We start from the raw sequence: 14,929 nt of genomic DNA on the forward strand, positions 1-14,929 counted from the left end.
TGGGCTATCCCTGCTGCAGCCTTCCTGCCAGGGGAGAGCCTGGTTTGCAGCTCGAGCAGACACAGGGAGTCAGAGCAGATCGATGATGGCAGCGGGGACAGCCCACCAGAGGTGGGGGCAGCCACACAGCACCCACACTGTGCCTGCAGTGGGGAGGCTTTGGCTGCTGGGGGGTGGTGCAGTCCCACCCTGGCATCCACAGGACATGTTCCAGACTCCTCACTCCATCCACGGCTTGCAGAGGCTCCTTTGTCACCTCTCGGGGTTCTGCTCCCAGTCCCACCTCCCTGCTGGGCACAGCACCAGGCAGGATTCATCTCTCGCATTGGTGAGATGGGGATTGCAATTATTCCTGGCCCTTGCTTGTGCCATCTGTCTGTTCCCTGAACATCCCTGCAGGATCTGTGTCTTAGCAGGTTAATTTAATAAGAGCCTGCTTTATTGTTGCTGGCTGCAGGCACAGCATAGAGCAGCTGAGTCCATCAACAGCACAGAGCTGCTCTGGCAGCAATCGAATCCTGCCCGGATGCTCATTTGGGAAGGTTGTTTTGCTGAGAAAGGGCAAACCCTCCTGGGGCAGCACGGAGGGCTGGGCCCTGCTCCTTTCTCCTTGGCAGGAGCTGTGGAGAAAGTGGCAGCAGAGATTAAATCAGGCCTTTGACCCGGGATGTGCCACACCTCAGGGGAGGGGATGGTGATAGCGTGGGAGTGGCAGAGGTGGTGTTGGCAGGAGGTGCCCTGCATGGCTGGCTCAGGGCTTGGCCATTTATGGCAGAAGCAGCTCTTCCCATCCAGACTTTCAAAACCTTTGACATCACCAGCTATTTTTGTGGCTCGGGATATGTGGTAGGGCACAAGGTGGTGAAAGAGCTGTGCAAACTGTTTAATGAAGGCAATGACTCGTCTTAAGGATAACAAACAACCTGGTGCACTTTGAGATTGGCCCTTTTTTCAGCTATAGGCATATATGCCCAGGTATAAAGTCCTGTGATTTGGGAAATAAATCTTGGCAATCCAAATCAATACTGGAGGAGGGAAAAAAATCCATTTTCCCAATCCTGTGTCCACCTGCTTGGACTTCCCCTCAGCCCAAGAGCGAGACATTGCTGGTTAAAGTCAATTGCACAAAAATATATTTGCCTTTTCTCCCACTGTGCTCTTTGCCCCTTCCTCTCCCGCAGCCATTCCTCCACCCATCACACACATAATGGACCAGCAGTGCCACAAAGACGTGCACATAATGAACCTAAGTGACCGTGTAATCTTATTATTGTCACCCTCATCCTCCCTTGCCCCTTTTCTCCCTCCCCCCATTTGTCACTGTCACCGATTGTGTCACGGTTAAAATTAGATGGGAAGCTCCTCTGGGAGCAACTGCGGCTTTCCTTTATCCCGAGCACCCTGAGTGCATTAAGGTACTTTGCAACAACTCGTGATTTCTAATGGGGTTAAAGTAGGAGGCAGCCTGTTTTAATGCTCACCTTTTTACATTTTCGAGCTGATTCACCAGCCACATGAAAATCTTCCATCCAGGCACGTCTGCCTCCTGCCAGCAATTCACTTGACAACACAATTCTGGAGGCAACAGTGAAGGAAGGAGAGGGCTTTTTACTTACATGTAATAAAGAAGAGTGAATCAAATTTGGTGTAACTTAAGTAAGATTTGTTCTGGAGGATAAAAGTCCTCATTGACCTTTTCCCATAATGGACATGTTCTCTTTATGGAAAGAAAGTGAATAAAATAAAGCTGTTTGTGAAAACAGCCACAAGCAGAGTCACCTCCTCAGTACCTTTGGATGGTTTTAGGCTTGGCCAGGAACTTTTCTATGGCTGCTGGATGCCCAGGAGAAACAAAACGCGGCAGCTGTGTCTGCCCTGGACTTCAATCAAACAGGTGATGCAAAGGGGAAAGGGACAAATCGAGCACTTCACACTGCCTGCTGAAATTCTGCAATAGGCAGGGAACAGCAGAAACAAATGTGTTTATATTGGAGGGGACCTTCTCCTACGGGTGAGAATCATCGAGTCGGGCCTGAAGCTACTGGGGGATTTTATTTTAGAGAGAAAACAGACGCTGATTCTTTTCAGTTGCTTGCTCTTAACAAGGGGGAGTTTCAGTGGCGGGGAAGCGGGGACGTCTCTGGTGCCGTGCTGACACCTGCTGTCAGCACTGCCGCGGGACTGCCGAGCCCGGCCCAGCTCCCCGAGCCCGGCCCGGCCCGCCCGGCCCGGCCCGGCCGGGAATCTCCGGCCGCTTCTGGGGGGATTTTCACGGAACGGGGAAAAGCGCGGGGCAGTGAGGTTTGGGCAGCTGTGGGAGTGTAAAGGCACGGGACGAATCTTGCAGGTGGAGGTAACACCTTTCACAGAATCCCGGAGTGGTTCGGGTTGGGAAGGACCTTAAAGGCGATCTGGTTTCAGCCCTGCCATGGATGGCCTCGGACGCTCCAGGGACTGGGGCAGCTTCTCTGCACAGCTTGTGCTGGGGGCTCACCACCCTGACAGTAAAGATTTTCTTCCTAATATCGAATCTAAACCTGCACTCTCAGTCAGCCCATTCATTCCCCCTTTCCTGTCACTACATGTATTTGGAAACAGCCCCTCGCTGTCTTTCCTGTAAAATCCCTTCAGGCACTGGAAGGGGCAATTAAGTCACACAGAAGCTTTCTCATCTCCAGGCTGAACAATCCCAATTCTCCCAGCCTTTCCTTATATTAGAGGTGCCCCATCCCTGTGATGAACTTGGTGACCCTCCTTGTCCCCTGCCCAGCGGGCTGCCAGGGATAAGAGCCGCGGTGCCGGTGTCCCACTCTCGACACCCGCCGGTGTCATATCCTGGGTCCCCTCTCCCGCGGTTCTCTTCCCGCAGGGGGTTGAGAGGAGTTTGTTATGGAGTTTGTTCAAGTTTGTTCAAGTTATCGAGTGCCGAGCGGGAGCTCGTGGAGGGACAACGCGGCGCTCACAGAGCCGCCCTCTGAGGGGCTGCGGCCGCCATGTCAGGCCGGCCATGTTGGGGGGCCGGGCAGGGACAGTGCCTCGGTGCCTCACCCAAATCTGTCCCCCGTCACAGCGCGGGTGCCTCGGTGCAACACTCAAACCTGTCCCCCATCACAGCGCGGGTGCCTCGGTGCCACACTCAAACCTGCCCCCCCGGGCGCAGTTCGGGCGCGCCGTGACGCAGCACGCCGGAAGTGAGCGGTGACGACGGGCGGGGCCGCCTCCGGTGCCTCAGCAAAACCCTTCCGGGTGGGGGTGGCCCTGGCGGGCGGGTCCCGCGGCCGAGGCGGCGATGGCGGGAGCGCGGCGGTGAAGGAGCGCAGCGGGGCCGGGGCCGCGCCGGGCGCTGACGGGGGTCTCGCTCCCCCCAGGACGGCGCGGGAGCAGTGGGGCCTCGCCCTTCACCTGAGGCGGGCCGGGGCTATGCGAGGGCCGCGGTGCCGCCTGCCCTAGGCCCGGGCCCGGCGGGGAACGGCGAGCGGGGCCCGATGCGGGAGTACAAGGTGGTGGTGCTGGGCAGCGGGGGGGTGGGGAAGTCCGCCCTGACGGTGCAGTTCGTCACCGGGACCTTCATCGAGAAGTACGACCCCACCATTGAGGACTTCTACCGCAAGGAGATCGAGGTGGACTCGTCCCCCTCGGTGCTGGAGATCCTGGACACGGCGGGCACCGAGCAGTTCGCCTCCATGCGCGACCTCTACATCAAGAACGGGCAGGGATTCATCCTCGTCTACAGCCTGGTCAACCAGCAGTCCTTCCAGGTAACCTCGCCCGGGGTCCCGTCCTCGGCTGGGGCCGGCCCTGCCCCGGGGAAGGCGCTGGGCCGAGGAGGAAGTTTTAGGGGTAGCCACGTGTGCGTGGAAAGCGCTTTATCTCCGAAGGGCCAAAAGTGTAAATGCCCAACTTGAAAGCGCGTTTACCAGCCCTGCTTCCTGATGGAAAACTGCTTGCTTTGCAGGTACTTATCAGGGTGCCACCATTGTTAAATCCCACGCAGTGCTGGAGAACAATGACTAGCTCCCACTTCCCCAACAGAAATCTCTTGGCAATCCCCCTTTGTGAAGAAATCACTCGATATTAAACCCGAGACTTCCCCTTCCAACCCCCTCTCCTTCCTAAAAGGCATGTTTCTGCAGTTGCTCTTGAAGAGAGTCTCATTGTTCTGCAGTTGTGACTTGTTAAGTGAGCTGCTATTTTCCGCTCCCTGCCCCCAAAATATATTCCTGTCCAGCACGAGCTCCGTGCTCTCACAGCGTAGGTGGAGTGCTGGAGAGGAGAGCTAGCTATACACGATCGTTTGTGGATCTGGATTTGATTTCTACTATTAAAACGCTTCCAAAAAAAAGGAAATGTCTCAGCTAGTAGTTGCTCTGAGCTGCCTGTAGAAGCGGGGCTTTGTTTTTGGGCAATAGGTGAGTTTAGCAGCACTCCGTGCAGCGCGGGGATTTGCAGCTCCTGCCTTGGCTGGGCTGCTGAGCTGGGTGTGTTCGAGCTGCTTGGCAAGACCGTGCACACCCCCACTGTTTGCTTCTGCTGAAGGCTAAACCTTATCTTAGCAGAGGCCCTGAAACAACCCTGTGCAAGCTGAAGACACGCTTATCTTTGGAAAACAACAGCAGTGACATTGGGATGCTTTTGCTCTCATTTTCACTGATTTTTGGGTTCCAGTGAGCCCTCATTATTCGAGGAATGGATGTGCAGTAATCCACCTTGTTAATATTTAATTATTCCCGTCTGTCTGTAGTGTTTGCTCTGAAGGCTGTAGGTGTAAACCTCTCTGCAGTTCTTTACACAGTGGTAACTTCAAACGCTGGGATTGCTTTGTCTCAGAACTATGCAAGAATTTGTAGTACTGATAGCAACTTAAAACACTCAGGGGGCAGAGCAGGCTGACTCAGACTTTCAAGTGTAAACGCCCCGTGTCGGCTCAGGCTTGAATAAATGCATCTCTAGGTAATAAAATCTCTTTACAACATCTAATTTGGTTACTTACATGTGATTAAATGTCTTCACAATGAATTATTCTAAGCATTCCAGGACTGAGAAGGCTTTATTTAAATTGATGGCTTTCTCAAACTGTAAACTAAGCACAAACTTCCTAAATGGTTGTGTAATGGCATGCCCCTGCTAGGGTTACAGGTCCTTAGACTTGAGACAGCTTCTTCAGAAAGCTGAAACCAGCCTTCAGAGCAGCAATGCCGTGTCCTCCTCTGGCTGAGACTGTCTGAGAGCACAGCAGTCACTTTCTGTTTGTGAAGGCACATAAAATTCTCTAAAGTGTGCATGCTTTTATAGAAAAGAAGAAGTAACTTAGTGGCAGGTAGTAAATTTTCTCTGAATTCTAGATTTGCGTGACTATGAGTTTAAAAAGCCTTCTGATGTGTTTTTAATGTTCAGCTGCATGTGAGGGTTATTAAAGTGTGTTTCTGCAGTGGTTGTGTGGAAGTTCCATGTGATCCCTTGCATGTACTAACCAGCTGGATTGTCTGACCAGGACATCAAGCCCATGAGGGACCAGATTGTCCGGGTGAAGAGATACGAGAAGGTTCCTCTGATCCTGGTGGGGAATAAAGTGGATCTGGAGTCGGAGAGGGAAGTCCCGTCTGCAGAAGGCAGAGCCCTGGCTCAGGAGTGGGGCTGTCCCTTCATGGAGACGTCAGCCAAGAGCAAAACAATGGTGGATGAACTGTTTGCTGAGATCGTCAGGCAAATGAACTATGCCTCCCTGCCTGAAAAACAAGATCAATGTTGTACAACTTGCATCGTCCAGTGAGAGAGATTAAGAAAAACCTCAACCATGGCCATACAGAGCAGGTTGGTGGAACAGTCATAACTAACTGAGGTGCCTAAACGTGGTGTTTCAGTAAAAGATAAAGGGATAAGGAGTCTGAAATGAGGCAGCCTTCCTCCAAAAGAGAAGGGAGCTTGTGCACATGGTTGAGTCAAATGGACTTCTCGTGTTACCTCAGCAGGGTTAGTCAGGGAATGCTGCATTTGCTTGCAGTAATTTTACAATGACACAAATTGAATGATCTCATCTGCACCTATTTTGACTGTTAGTGCTGTATTTGATGCTGTGTTATTCTGCATAAGTGCTTTGTGATGTTGCAGTGAGTTTATTCTTGTAGCTGGTATCTGAATTATTTTCCAGTAATGGGAGTTACCTTGGAGTTCAATGGGATTATTGTGACCAAGTTTCCCGGTAGTTTTATTGAGAAGACTTTGAGCTTGTTTGAAAGAAATAAAGTTCTGTAGTACAGAAACTGACAGTGCCCTTCTGCCTTATCAGTGGAATAAGTTTCTCTTGCAAAAGAACCACCCTGAGTGATGAGAAGTGGCTCAAAGCCCACATGTAATAGTCAAGGGCGTGCACAAAGTGCTCTTCATCTCAAATCTCCAGAGCAGAGAACACACTGTAAAATGGCTTCCCAATGCACAACTCTCCCAGTGGCTCACAAGAGGTGTGATGAGAGTTCAGTGTTCAGAGGGCCCTCTGTAAAGCTTCCCCTGTGTCAGGTGTTGCTTTAATTTTCATTTTTTTCCCTCCAGGACAGCTGCCTTTGGCCTTTCACATGTTTGGTCTTTTTCATCACCTTTTTCCTCCTGACTGTGAACGGGTCTGTCCCTCCCCAGTGTGCATTCCCATGAGGTGGTTCTGAGCCCCCACCACTCCTGTTTCCCCTGTAGCTGTTGCAGGTCTTGTTTCACCTCTGGCTCAGATCCATGTGCCTGCAAAGCACCCTTGGTGTGCTCTGTGTGCAGCCAGCTGGGCCCTCAGACCTCCAGTTGTCTGTTGGACCTTCACAAACAACTCGTGATCTCCGAGAGCAAGTGCAGGAATGAGGGAGGATGTAGAAACTCAGGGGAAGGAACTGCCCCTCCTGACAGCTGCACTGCTTGAGGCTCAGACTCCACTGCCATGGTAGTAACTTGCTTAACTCAAAGGAGCTTTTTGTGTCTGAGTGACAAGAGGGGAAAATAGGTTATTACTGGAAGCTTTGGACCATGTATCCTCTTTAATCTTGAGTGCAAGGTCAGAGTGAAGTCTCAGAGCTTCTCTTTGAGATTGTTATCAAGTGCTTTGTAAATATCAAATTTCAGGTACTCATGGCCCTAGCACTGTCATGCTACAGATAATACATGATGTTTTTATCTCCAGTTCTGTGAAATTAGGAAGGGCTGCTGTCACTGTGTAAGAGGTGTAAGTTTGAGATTTGCTTGTTGAAAGGTGAGCTTGTTGTTTTGGAGCAGAGGAAAATAAAAATCAAGTCTTTCATTGTACATTAATCACACCTGCAGAATCCATGGAGTTCTAGGAAGAAATGAATCTTAAGAAATTACTGCCTTTTTTTAAATTGAGTGCTGCAGGGGTAATATCCTGTATTGTGTATAGTAATGCAATGTTGCAGCTATTTCTAAGGCGGCTTCACTAACAAGATTATGTGGACTAGAAGTATCATGCCAAAGGATATGGCAATCCCCTGGGTTACTAATGGTTTGTCTTGTGCAGATTACTGTATTGAACTCTGACAAAATCGGGGCTTTCATCCTTGAAATTTAGAGTTCTGAAATTGATTCTTCTAAGGGAGGCTTTGAAACCTGCCTGCTTCTGGATTTAGCACTAAGTAGCACATTTAGTCTTACAGGTGAAATGGAAGAAGGGGCAGGGCCACGTTATTCCTTTGAATGATAACTTTTACCTCGATTTGGTGACTTCCTCAACATGTTCTTGCTTCAGAAGAAACATCTGTATTCTTATGTCTTTGTGAGGTCTTGAGACAGGGGATCTAAGCTTTTGTGATAGAGATTTCCTCTCCTTCCTTCTCCCTGGCTTAGACAATCACCCCAAGCCGTTAGCAGCAAACTGCTTCCTTGCTTCTGGGCAGTGCTGCCTCTGCCTAGTGTAGTCTCATCACCTGTGCCAAACAAGTCTTTCCTTCCTGATCCATTTCCTCTTCAGTCCAGTTCTCACCACGTCTGGAACTTTTTATTACTCATTCTGGCTTTTCACAGACTTCATGCTCTGTATATTTCATTTCAGGCTAACACTTTTGGGGTGCTTTCCTCTTCCTGGCTCCCACTCTATCCTTGTTCTTTGATTGAGTAGATGTAGGATCTCATTAACTTTATCATAAGCCTTTGCTGCTTGATAATTTCTGTCTGATGTGCTCTGGTAGGAGAGGTGCTGATGGTGTCTGGTGATAGCTCTAATCAGCTTTGTAATCCTGCTTATCTGTGATCCAGGAAACAATTGCTGCTTGTCAGACCTCTGCTTTAGGAGTGACCCCTCCTAGGTAAATTGAAACTGAGGAGGTAGAACCACCTCTCTGAAAACCTGTGGGCTTGAACTACAGCTGTGTCCTGGGATCATCATCATCTCTGAGTTCTGTCACCTGGCTGTGTCCAGGAAGAGTCTTGGGTGTGTCAGTTCACAGAGCAGTACATACGACAGTTTGTGCTCCTGCAGCTCTGGTGCCAGGAGGGCACCAGAGGGGTGGGGCTGGGTTTCTTTTCTGAGCCTAGCTTTGCCTGAGGCTGTTCCAATGTCAGTTTTAACGCTCAGGTACCACTTAACCTGAGCTCTTTTTGGTGCTGATACTTCTGCCTGTCTGTCAGCTATGATGTGTAGGTTCTTTCATGACACTTTTGAGAAGCATTTGCTAAACTGTTGTTCCAGTCAGCTGCCTTGGCTGAGATGGAGGATGGAACATAACTGCATAGTCAGGATAACCCTTAGTTCCTTTTAAAAATGTGTGTTGTTCTCACATCCTGTTTCCCACCTCCTCTTTTGTGTTTCTGCAGTGGTCTTCTGTAGTTTTGCCTTGTATTCAGAGATGGGAGAGTTCCAGGACTTGCTTTGTGTTCCTTGCTCCTTGAGTTTTCAGTATGACACTGTTTTGTGTTTTGAATTTTCTTTAAAGTGTGGTACTTGGTACAGTGGTTGTGCACTAAAGTCTTTCTGATACTAATAGGATTGGTAACACCTTAAAGGTTGGGATGAAAGACTGATTCTGGTTTCTGTCCCCTGTGTTCATGAGTAATTGATATTGGCAAGGGTGAAAGAAGAGGAATACTCTAGGAATAAAAACTGAAAGTGTTCTCTGTTCTGGTCTGTGTGGCTGTGCAACACAGACTCATTTATTATACTATATTGTCTAACTTCCCCTTCTCTCCTGCCTGCTCACAGAAGAGAGCAGAGAATGGTATAAAATATCACAGGCAAATGAAGCCAGGTGAGGTATCCTGTAGTGTTAATTTTAGTAACTAAACACAAATGGAAAGATGACAAATCTGAACTGGGAGGTCCCTAACCTGCAAATCCAAGGATGCTGAAGGGCCTGTGGAGGAAAATACCATTCATGCATTTTTCTGTTCTTACTATTCCCAGCAATTCTTTGCTGGCCACATTATGGAATGCTGGGTTTAGATGAAGTTTTTGGGGTGGATCTAATTCTGATAGGATGAGGAGCTACACTGTAAATGGTTTCCTCTTCTATGCTCTAAGCAAAGATAAAACATCTATTAAGCAGGTCTAATCCATCCCCGTTAGAAACTAAATGTTGGTTTGCTGCTTCTGACAGTACAGGGACTCTCTCTGTCTAAAACTTGTGGACCAGCAACAGTGTGTGGAGTGGGAGTGATCTTACCAGATTGAGAGAGAGTTGCTGTTAGTTGGAAAACACACAAACCAGCAAGAAAAACCTGGCTGTTGGTTCCTGTCAGGGCAGCAGTGCTGCTCCTGCTGCCAGCTAGGCAAGAGGGGGAACCCTGGCCATGTCAGAGCCCTCTGTGGTGACAGACTGTTAGCTGAGAGCAAATCAACAGCTGGAAAGAAATGGTGCAGTAGGAAACATAAGGTCCTGACTCATTTGGAGAAATTGAAGAATTGAGAAGGCTCCTCAAAATCCCTGAAAAGTCATGGATCAAGCTAGAGTGAAGTACGTGCACATACATATGACAGGTTTCTACAGACTTTGAGCTTCACCTGAGACTTTTAGGATATCTCTGTAGATAAATCCTGGGAGCTGCAAGCAAGTTATCTAAAAAGCAAAGATGGTTTGGTCACATATGTTGGTGTGTTTGATTGAGGATGGTGGTGTACAGCTCTGTCCCTGCTGAGGCTGTCTGAATGCTAAGGGGCTTTTTTTGGAGTCAGTTAGAGGGTCTGATTGCTGAGAGCACAGGTGTCAAAACTGAGTGAGGTGGTTCATCTGCCTGTTCTCAGAACTTGTGCTCAAGGCCCTCGCTGTGTGTTACTGGATATTACACATACACTAGGTCCTGCATTGGTGCATCTGTACAAGAGAACTTAAATTTCCCAGCTTTTTCAGATTTTTAGGTGCAATTTCCTATCCCACAGTAGCAGCTGTTACAAAGTGAATAGCAATAGGTTGTTACCTGCTTGCCTCCTGTATTATCAGAGTTAGTGGAGCATTTGGGAATGCTGCTGTGGAAAACAGTGCTTTGGAGCTCATGATGGAAAACTGGCCATTCCAGGCAGGGGAGGAGCCCTGTTCACTTTGGATATGTATTGAATCTGGCTTTCATTAGGTTTTTGTTTGTTTGTTTGTTTAAATTGCAGATAAAACTCAGAGGAAACTTGCACAGATGCTGCTTTGGAGAACTTTCAGCCCAGGTTGCAGAGCTGAGCCTTGGTAAACCTGTCTCTATTACAGCACATTGCCATACATCTAAGTGCATAAGGTTGGTGGCCTCCAGGATCCACACACCTTAATCAGAATGCTTAGCATGTTTACCATAAGTTTTAAAATCTGTTCTTTATCTATCAGTCCTTTTATAGCTTTCTAAGTTCATATAATGGCTAATATGCAAGAGTTCATTTTTAATATTTTAATTGATTTCTTTAATCAATTCTGAATTTGTATTTATTAAATACTTAAACTCAGTATTACCTACTCAATGCCTTTTAAAAGAAGAGAGTTTTAATGGAGAATAAGTTGAGCCTTAAACAAATGGTTACTTCTGTATATTACCTCGCATCAGTGCTTATTTCTATTTGCAAGGTTTTCTCCTACAATGTAGTTGGTCATTCTTTGAGACTTTTTGTTTACGTGTGACAGTGTCATGGAAAGATACTGAAGGCACTCTGTTGTATGGATGTAGTATCCCTTTTCTTGGCAAATGCAGCTGTGACAATGTGTTTGTAACTGGTCTGATTTGACAGTAGGGATTACTTGGAATGGCATAGAAAGTCTCCAGCTGATGTTTCTGGCAATCTCGGGTTTCTTAATTGAAAATGACAATTGTAGCATTGAAAAACAGCAGCACACTTTTCCTTCTACTGAGTTTCTAAACTTGTTTGTTTACAAATTGCTTCTCTATGCCTTTGAAAAGGGATAATGTATCCTTCAAAATGGGCTCTATGCCTACTCTGTCAGCTCAGCTTTGCCTGGCACAGTAAGAGACATCTAGTAGACCTCTGCATATGTAAATCTAATGCAAATAAGATCACTTTACATTTTATAGTTTCTAATATTTGTCTTTCTGAATAATATTTTAAAGCAATATTTGTTAAAATTTTTCTTGCACTGTCACAAATTGCTTTTTAGTTTGGTTTTTTTTCCCCAATAAACAAGTTTAATATTAGAGACAAGTTGGTGTAACAAGGGGAAAAGCACCAGGTTTCAGTGATACTAACTGCAAGCGTGCTTTAAACAGCCATTGCCTTCCTTATTGTTTACCTGATCAACATTTTCTCTGAATACTTGAAAATTTTAACAATAACACAGGTATAAAGAGCAGAATGAAAATGTACAAAGAACAGATGAAATCTTTTTGTTCACCTCTATTAACATGTTGCATACATGAGAGCTTTTTCTAGCAGTGGTTTAAAATGTGTAATTTTTTTTGCAGAAATTTAATAACTGCAGTTCACCTACTGCACCAAAGTTCTAGGTTTTTAGGAGCCCAGCTTTAGTCATTTGAACATGCTTCTAGAAATGTACATTCTTTCCCTGTAATAGTTAAATATCTATGAGAAAAGCTCCAGTAAAAGCAGTGATGGATATATGAGGTTAAGCAATTGAAAACTCACAAATTGTATTGTGGATGATGGCATTTAAAACAATAAAAGATCACCGGTACAGTATCTCAATATTAATGTGTTTTATTGGTAATAATGCAGGCTGACTACAATATTAGCAGAAATAAAGATGTGTCTACATTCAGTGTTGAATTTGAATCCTGAAAAGAAGAGGACAGGATTTCTGCCTGGTTATTAAAACACCTGATTCTTTTTCTGTGGGGTTACTTGAAATTTTTTTTCCTGTTTGTACAAACTTTATAAACAGGCTGAGGCTAATACTTAGGTTTGCACTTTAATATCAGAATTAAACCAAACCTTGTATTCAAACTAGACTTTTTTTTTAAGTGATGGTTGTTGATCATTTTGGTAGGTTGTAAGGAAGTAATAGGACATGAAAGTATTTCATAAAAATCCTAGTTTTCCTTTGTCTAAGAAGGAAAAAGTTGGTTGCTATTGATCAGTGGTTCATTCCTATGGGTAGTTTTCAAAGCAGTGTTCATTTTCATTGACCTCAGCAAAAAAAGAAAAAAAAAAAAAACCACAAAAAACAAACAAATGAAAAAAAAACCTTAAACTTGAACTAGCTTAGAGTGACAGGACTGGGAAAATGAGATGGTTTCTGCAGCACACTTCGGGGGGAAAAAGGGACCAAAAGTTTATTTAGGCTTCCTCAATAGTTTGCATGTGAAGTTGCTTATTAGAGTAAGAGGCTAATAATAAATGCAATATGTATTGTCTTTACTATGGCATCTGTTTAGGAGTTGTTCAAATCACTGCAGTAGGGCTCTACAAATAAAAATGTAACCTAACATCTTGTATCTAATGTACTGTATCTTTATCAGTGATAGGTGAAATCTGGAATAACAAGTGCAAAAATGGAACAATTACCTATAATGCTTTGTAAAAAGTTTTTTCCAGTAGAATTCATTCTTGTCATTTTGTAAGACAACCCTACAGTCCACCTGTTTGTAACTTTTTTAATAAAATAGATACCTGTATTACCAAACTGGGGTGAGTAGTCTGTGTTCAGTTTCTTCAAGAGTGGGCTGAACTGACAAGTTGCTGCTGCTTTTTATTTTGTGGGTCGTTTTTGAGGTCCTGGTTTTATTCTAAATGCAGTAACCACATCTGAATTGTCTTGAGTGAGTCCTGGTGTGGGGGAGCAGGGTGTACAGCTGTGCCCCAGCTGGGTGTAACAGTGTCGGGTGCTCTGAGGAGAGAGAAGGGGAGCAAGGGCTGTGCACCATCTTCCTGTGCAAGGCAGGCACTCCCTGAGCTGGGGGCCAGTTCAGAGCAGGCCCCTCACAGGCCAGTGTGATGGAGCTTTGGTCAAAAGAAATCTGTGTTTGTCTTGTGTGAGTCTGTAACACTCTTGTTTCCATGCAGGCTTTCTGTTTGTGAAGATGGCCACAAGTCCTGACATCACCTTGCAGTGTCTGTAGCTGCCCTCCAGCCAGAGCTGACATCTTCCCACCACCCTGGCAGAGTGAGTGCTCCTGGAGCTCTGCCACTGGAGAGGCACAAGATTTTTCCAGAAAAAAGTGCCTAAAGCTATTTGATAACAATTATCTTAAATGCTCAGTAAGAGCCCTGAATTTGCCAAGTCAATGATTGTCATCTGGGCCCTGTAACAAAAAGTGCATCTTCCTGAGAACATACAGTCTTGGCACTGACCTTTGGTACTGCATTTATAACTAAAGCTGTGCATTAATGGAAAATGTGATTTCAAGTTGAGAAAAAGTTGATACCGTGGTACCTTCAGTCCTCAGCAGTGTGTCAGCAGGCAAAACCACATAGCCTGCTCATCACCCCTCCTCTAGCTGAAGCAGCATTAGCCTTATCTTGTAGGTAGGTTTCTGTGCTGTTTCTTGTTCCTGCTCACACTTCCTCTGCTGCAACAGAGAAGTAGTTTCCATCTCGAGAGGAAAATGATAAAGAAGAGTAGGGTGTGCTTCTAGGTGATTTTAGGTGAGATGTCTGCTTCCCTAAGCTAGCTGAGATGTGTGATGCCCTGTTCTCATTAGTGTCACTGGGGGTGGGAGCTGACACTTTAGGATCTGTCTGCTTTGAGGTGTTACTGTTGGGTTCATTGCTGTGTGAGTCTGACTTCTTGTGTTGTTTAAAAGAAGTCAAAAGGCAGCAACACTACTCCCAATTCCTTATGGCAGTCAGTGTGACTGACTAAGGAAGCTGCTTCCTCTTTCCACTTGTAGGTTGGGAAGTGATGTCAGTTAAACCCCTGTGATTTACACCACTAGTTTGTTTCCAGGTGACAGTGTAATACAGGCTGGGTTGGGGATTTTAAGGAAGGACATAAGATTGTTATTTAAGCTATTATCTTTCAAAAGTCTTTGGTGCTGAGAATGAACTTGATTGTTGCTGCACAGACTTGTGTAGCATCCTTTGTTAAATAGATGTGGCAATGTCATGTTGCTCTGTTTGGTTTTGGGGCTGTTTATGTAGTGTTTCATGGCAGCTTTCTCTTTGGTCTACCAGGTCTTGCTCTACAGGTGCCTGCAGTGTCCTGTGCAGCCAGAGGACAGGGATGTCCCGCCAGAGCCATCAGAGAGCAGGAGCCAGCTGCAGCACTGGCCTGTCCCCACCCTGCTCCCCCAGCCAGCACGGGTGACACGTAACTGTGCCACTGCCCAGGGCAGGGCTGGGCCCTGCAGCCCGGCTGGGTGTGCAGGGGTGCACCCCACAGCCACACACACCCCACAGCCACACAAACCCCACAGCCACACAAACCCCACACTGGGCACAGAGACCCTGCCGGGGCGGAGGGTGAGCGCCGGCCACACCTCGTGTGGAGCTGCACGCTGGCATCTGCCCCGGGAGGCTGGGCTGTAATTACAGTGTGGAACTAGGTGGAAGTGTCTAGCCTTA

At 46.7% G+C, this 14,929-nt stretch overlaps 1 protein-coding gene across 1 annotated transcript; it reads left to right on the top strand.

Annotated features, from left to right (window-relative positions):
* The first annotated feature begins 3,215 nt into the window (after positions 1 to 3,215).
* Positions 3,216 to 13,049, top strand: RAP2C (RAP2C, member of RAS oncogene family). Its single transcript, XM_030967522.1, has 3 exons — positions 3,216 to 3,758; positions 5,492 to 5,811; positions 10,580 to 13,049. Exons 1-2 carry the CDS (start codon positions 3,486 to 3,488, stop codon positions 5,768 to 5,770), a joined length of 552 nt encoding a protein of 183 aa, XP_030823382.1. The 5' UTR covers positions 3,216 to 3,485; the 3' UTR covers positions 5,771 to 5,811; positions 10,580 to 13,049.
* The last annotated feature ends 1,880 nt before the right edge of the window (positions 13,050 to 14,929 follow it).

The sequence above is a fragment of the Camarhynchus parvulus genome, chromosome 4A (assembly GCF_901933205.1).
Source record: "Camarhynchus parvulus chromosome 4A, STF_HiC, whole genome shotgun sequence".
Taxonomy (NCBI): Eukaryota; Metazoa; Chordata; class Aves; order Passeriformes; family Thraupidae; genus Camarhynchus; species Camarhynchus parvulus.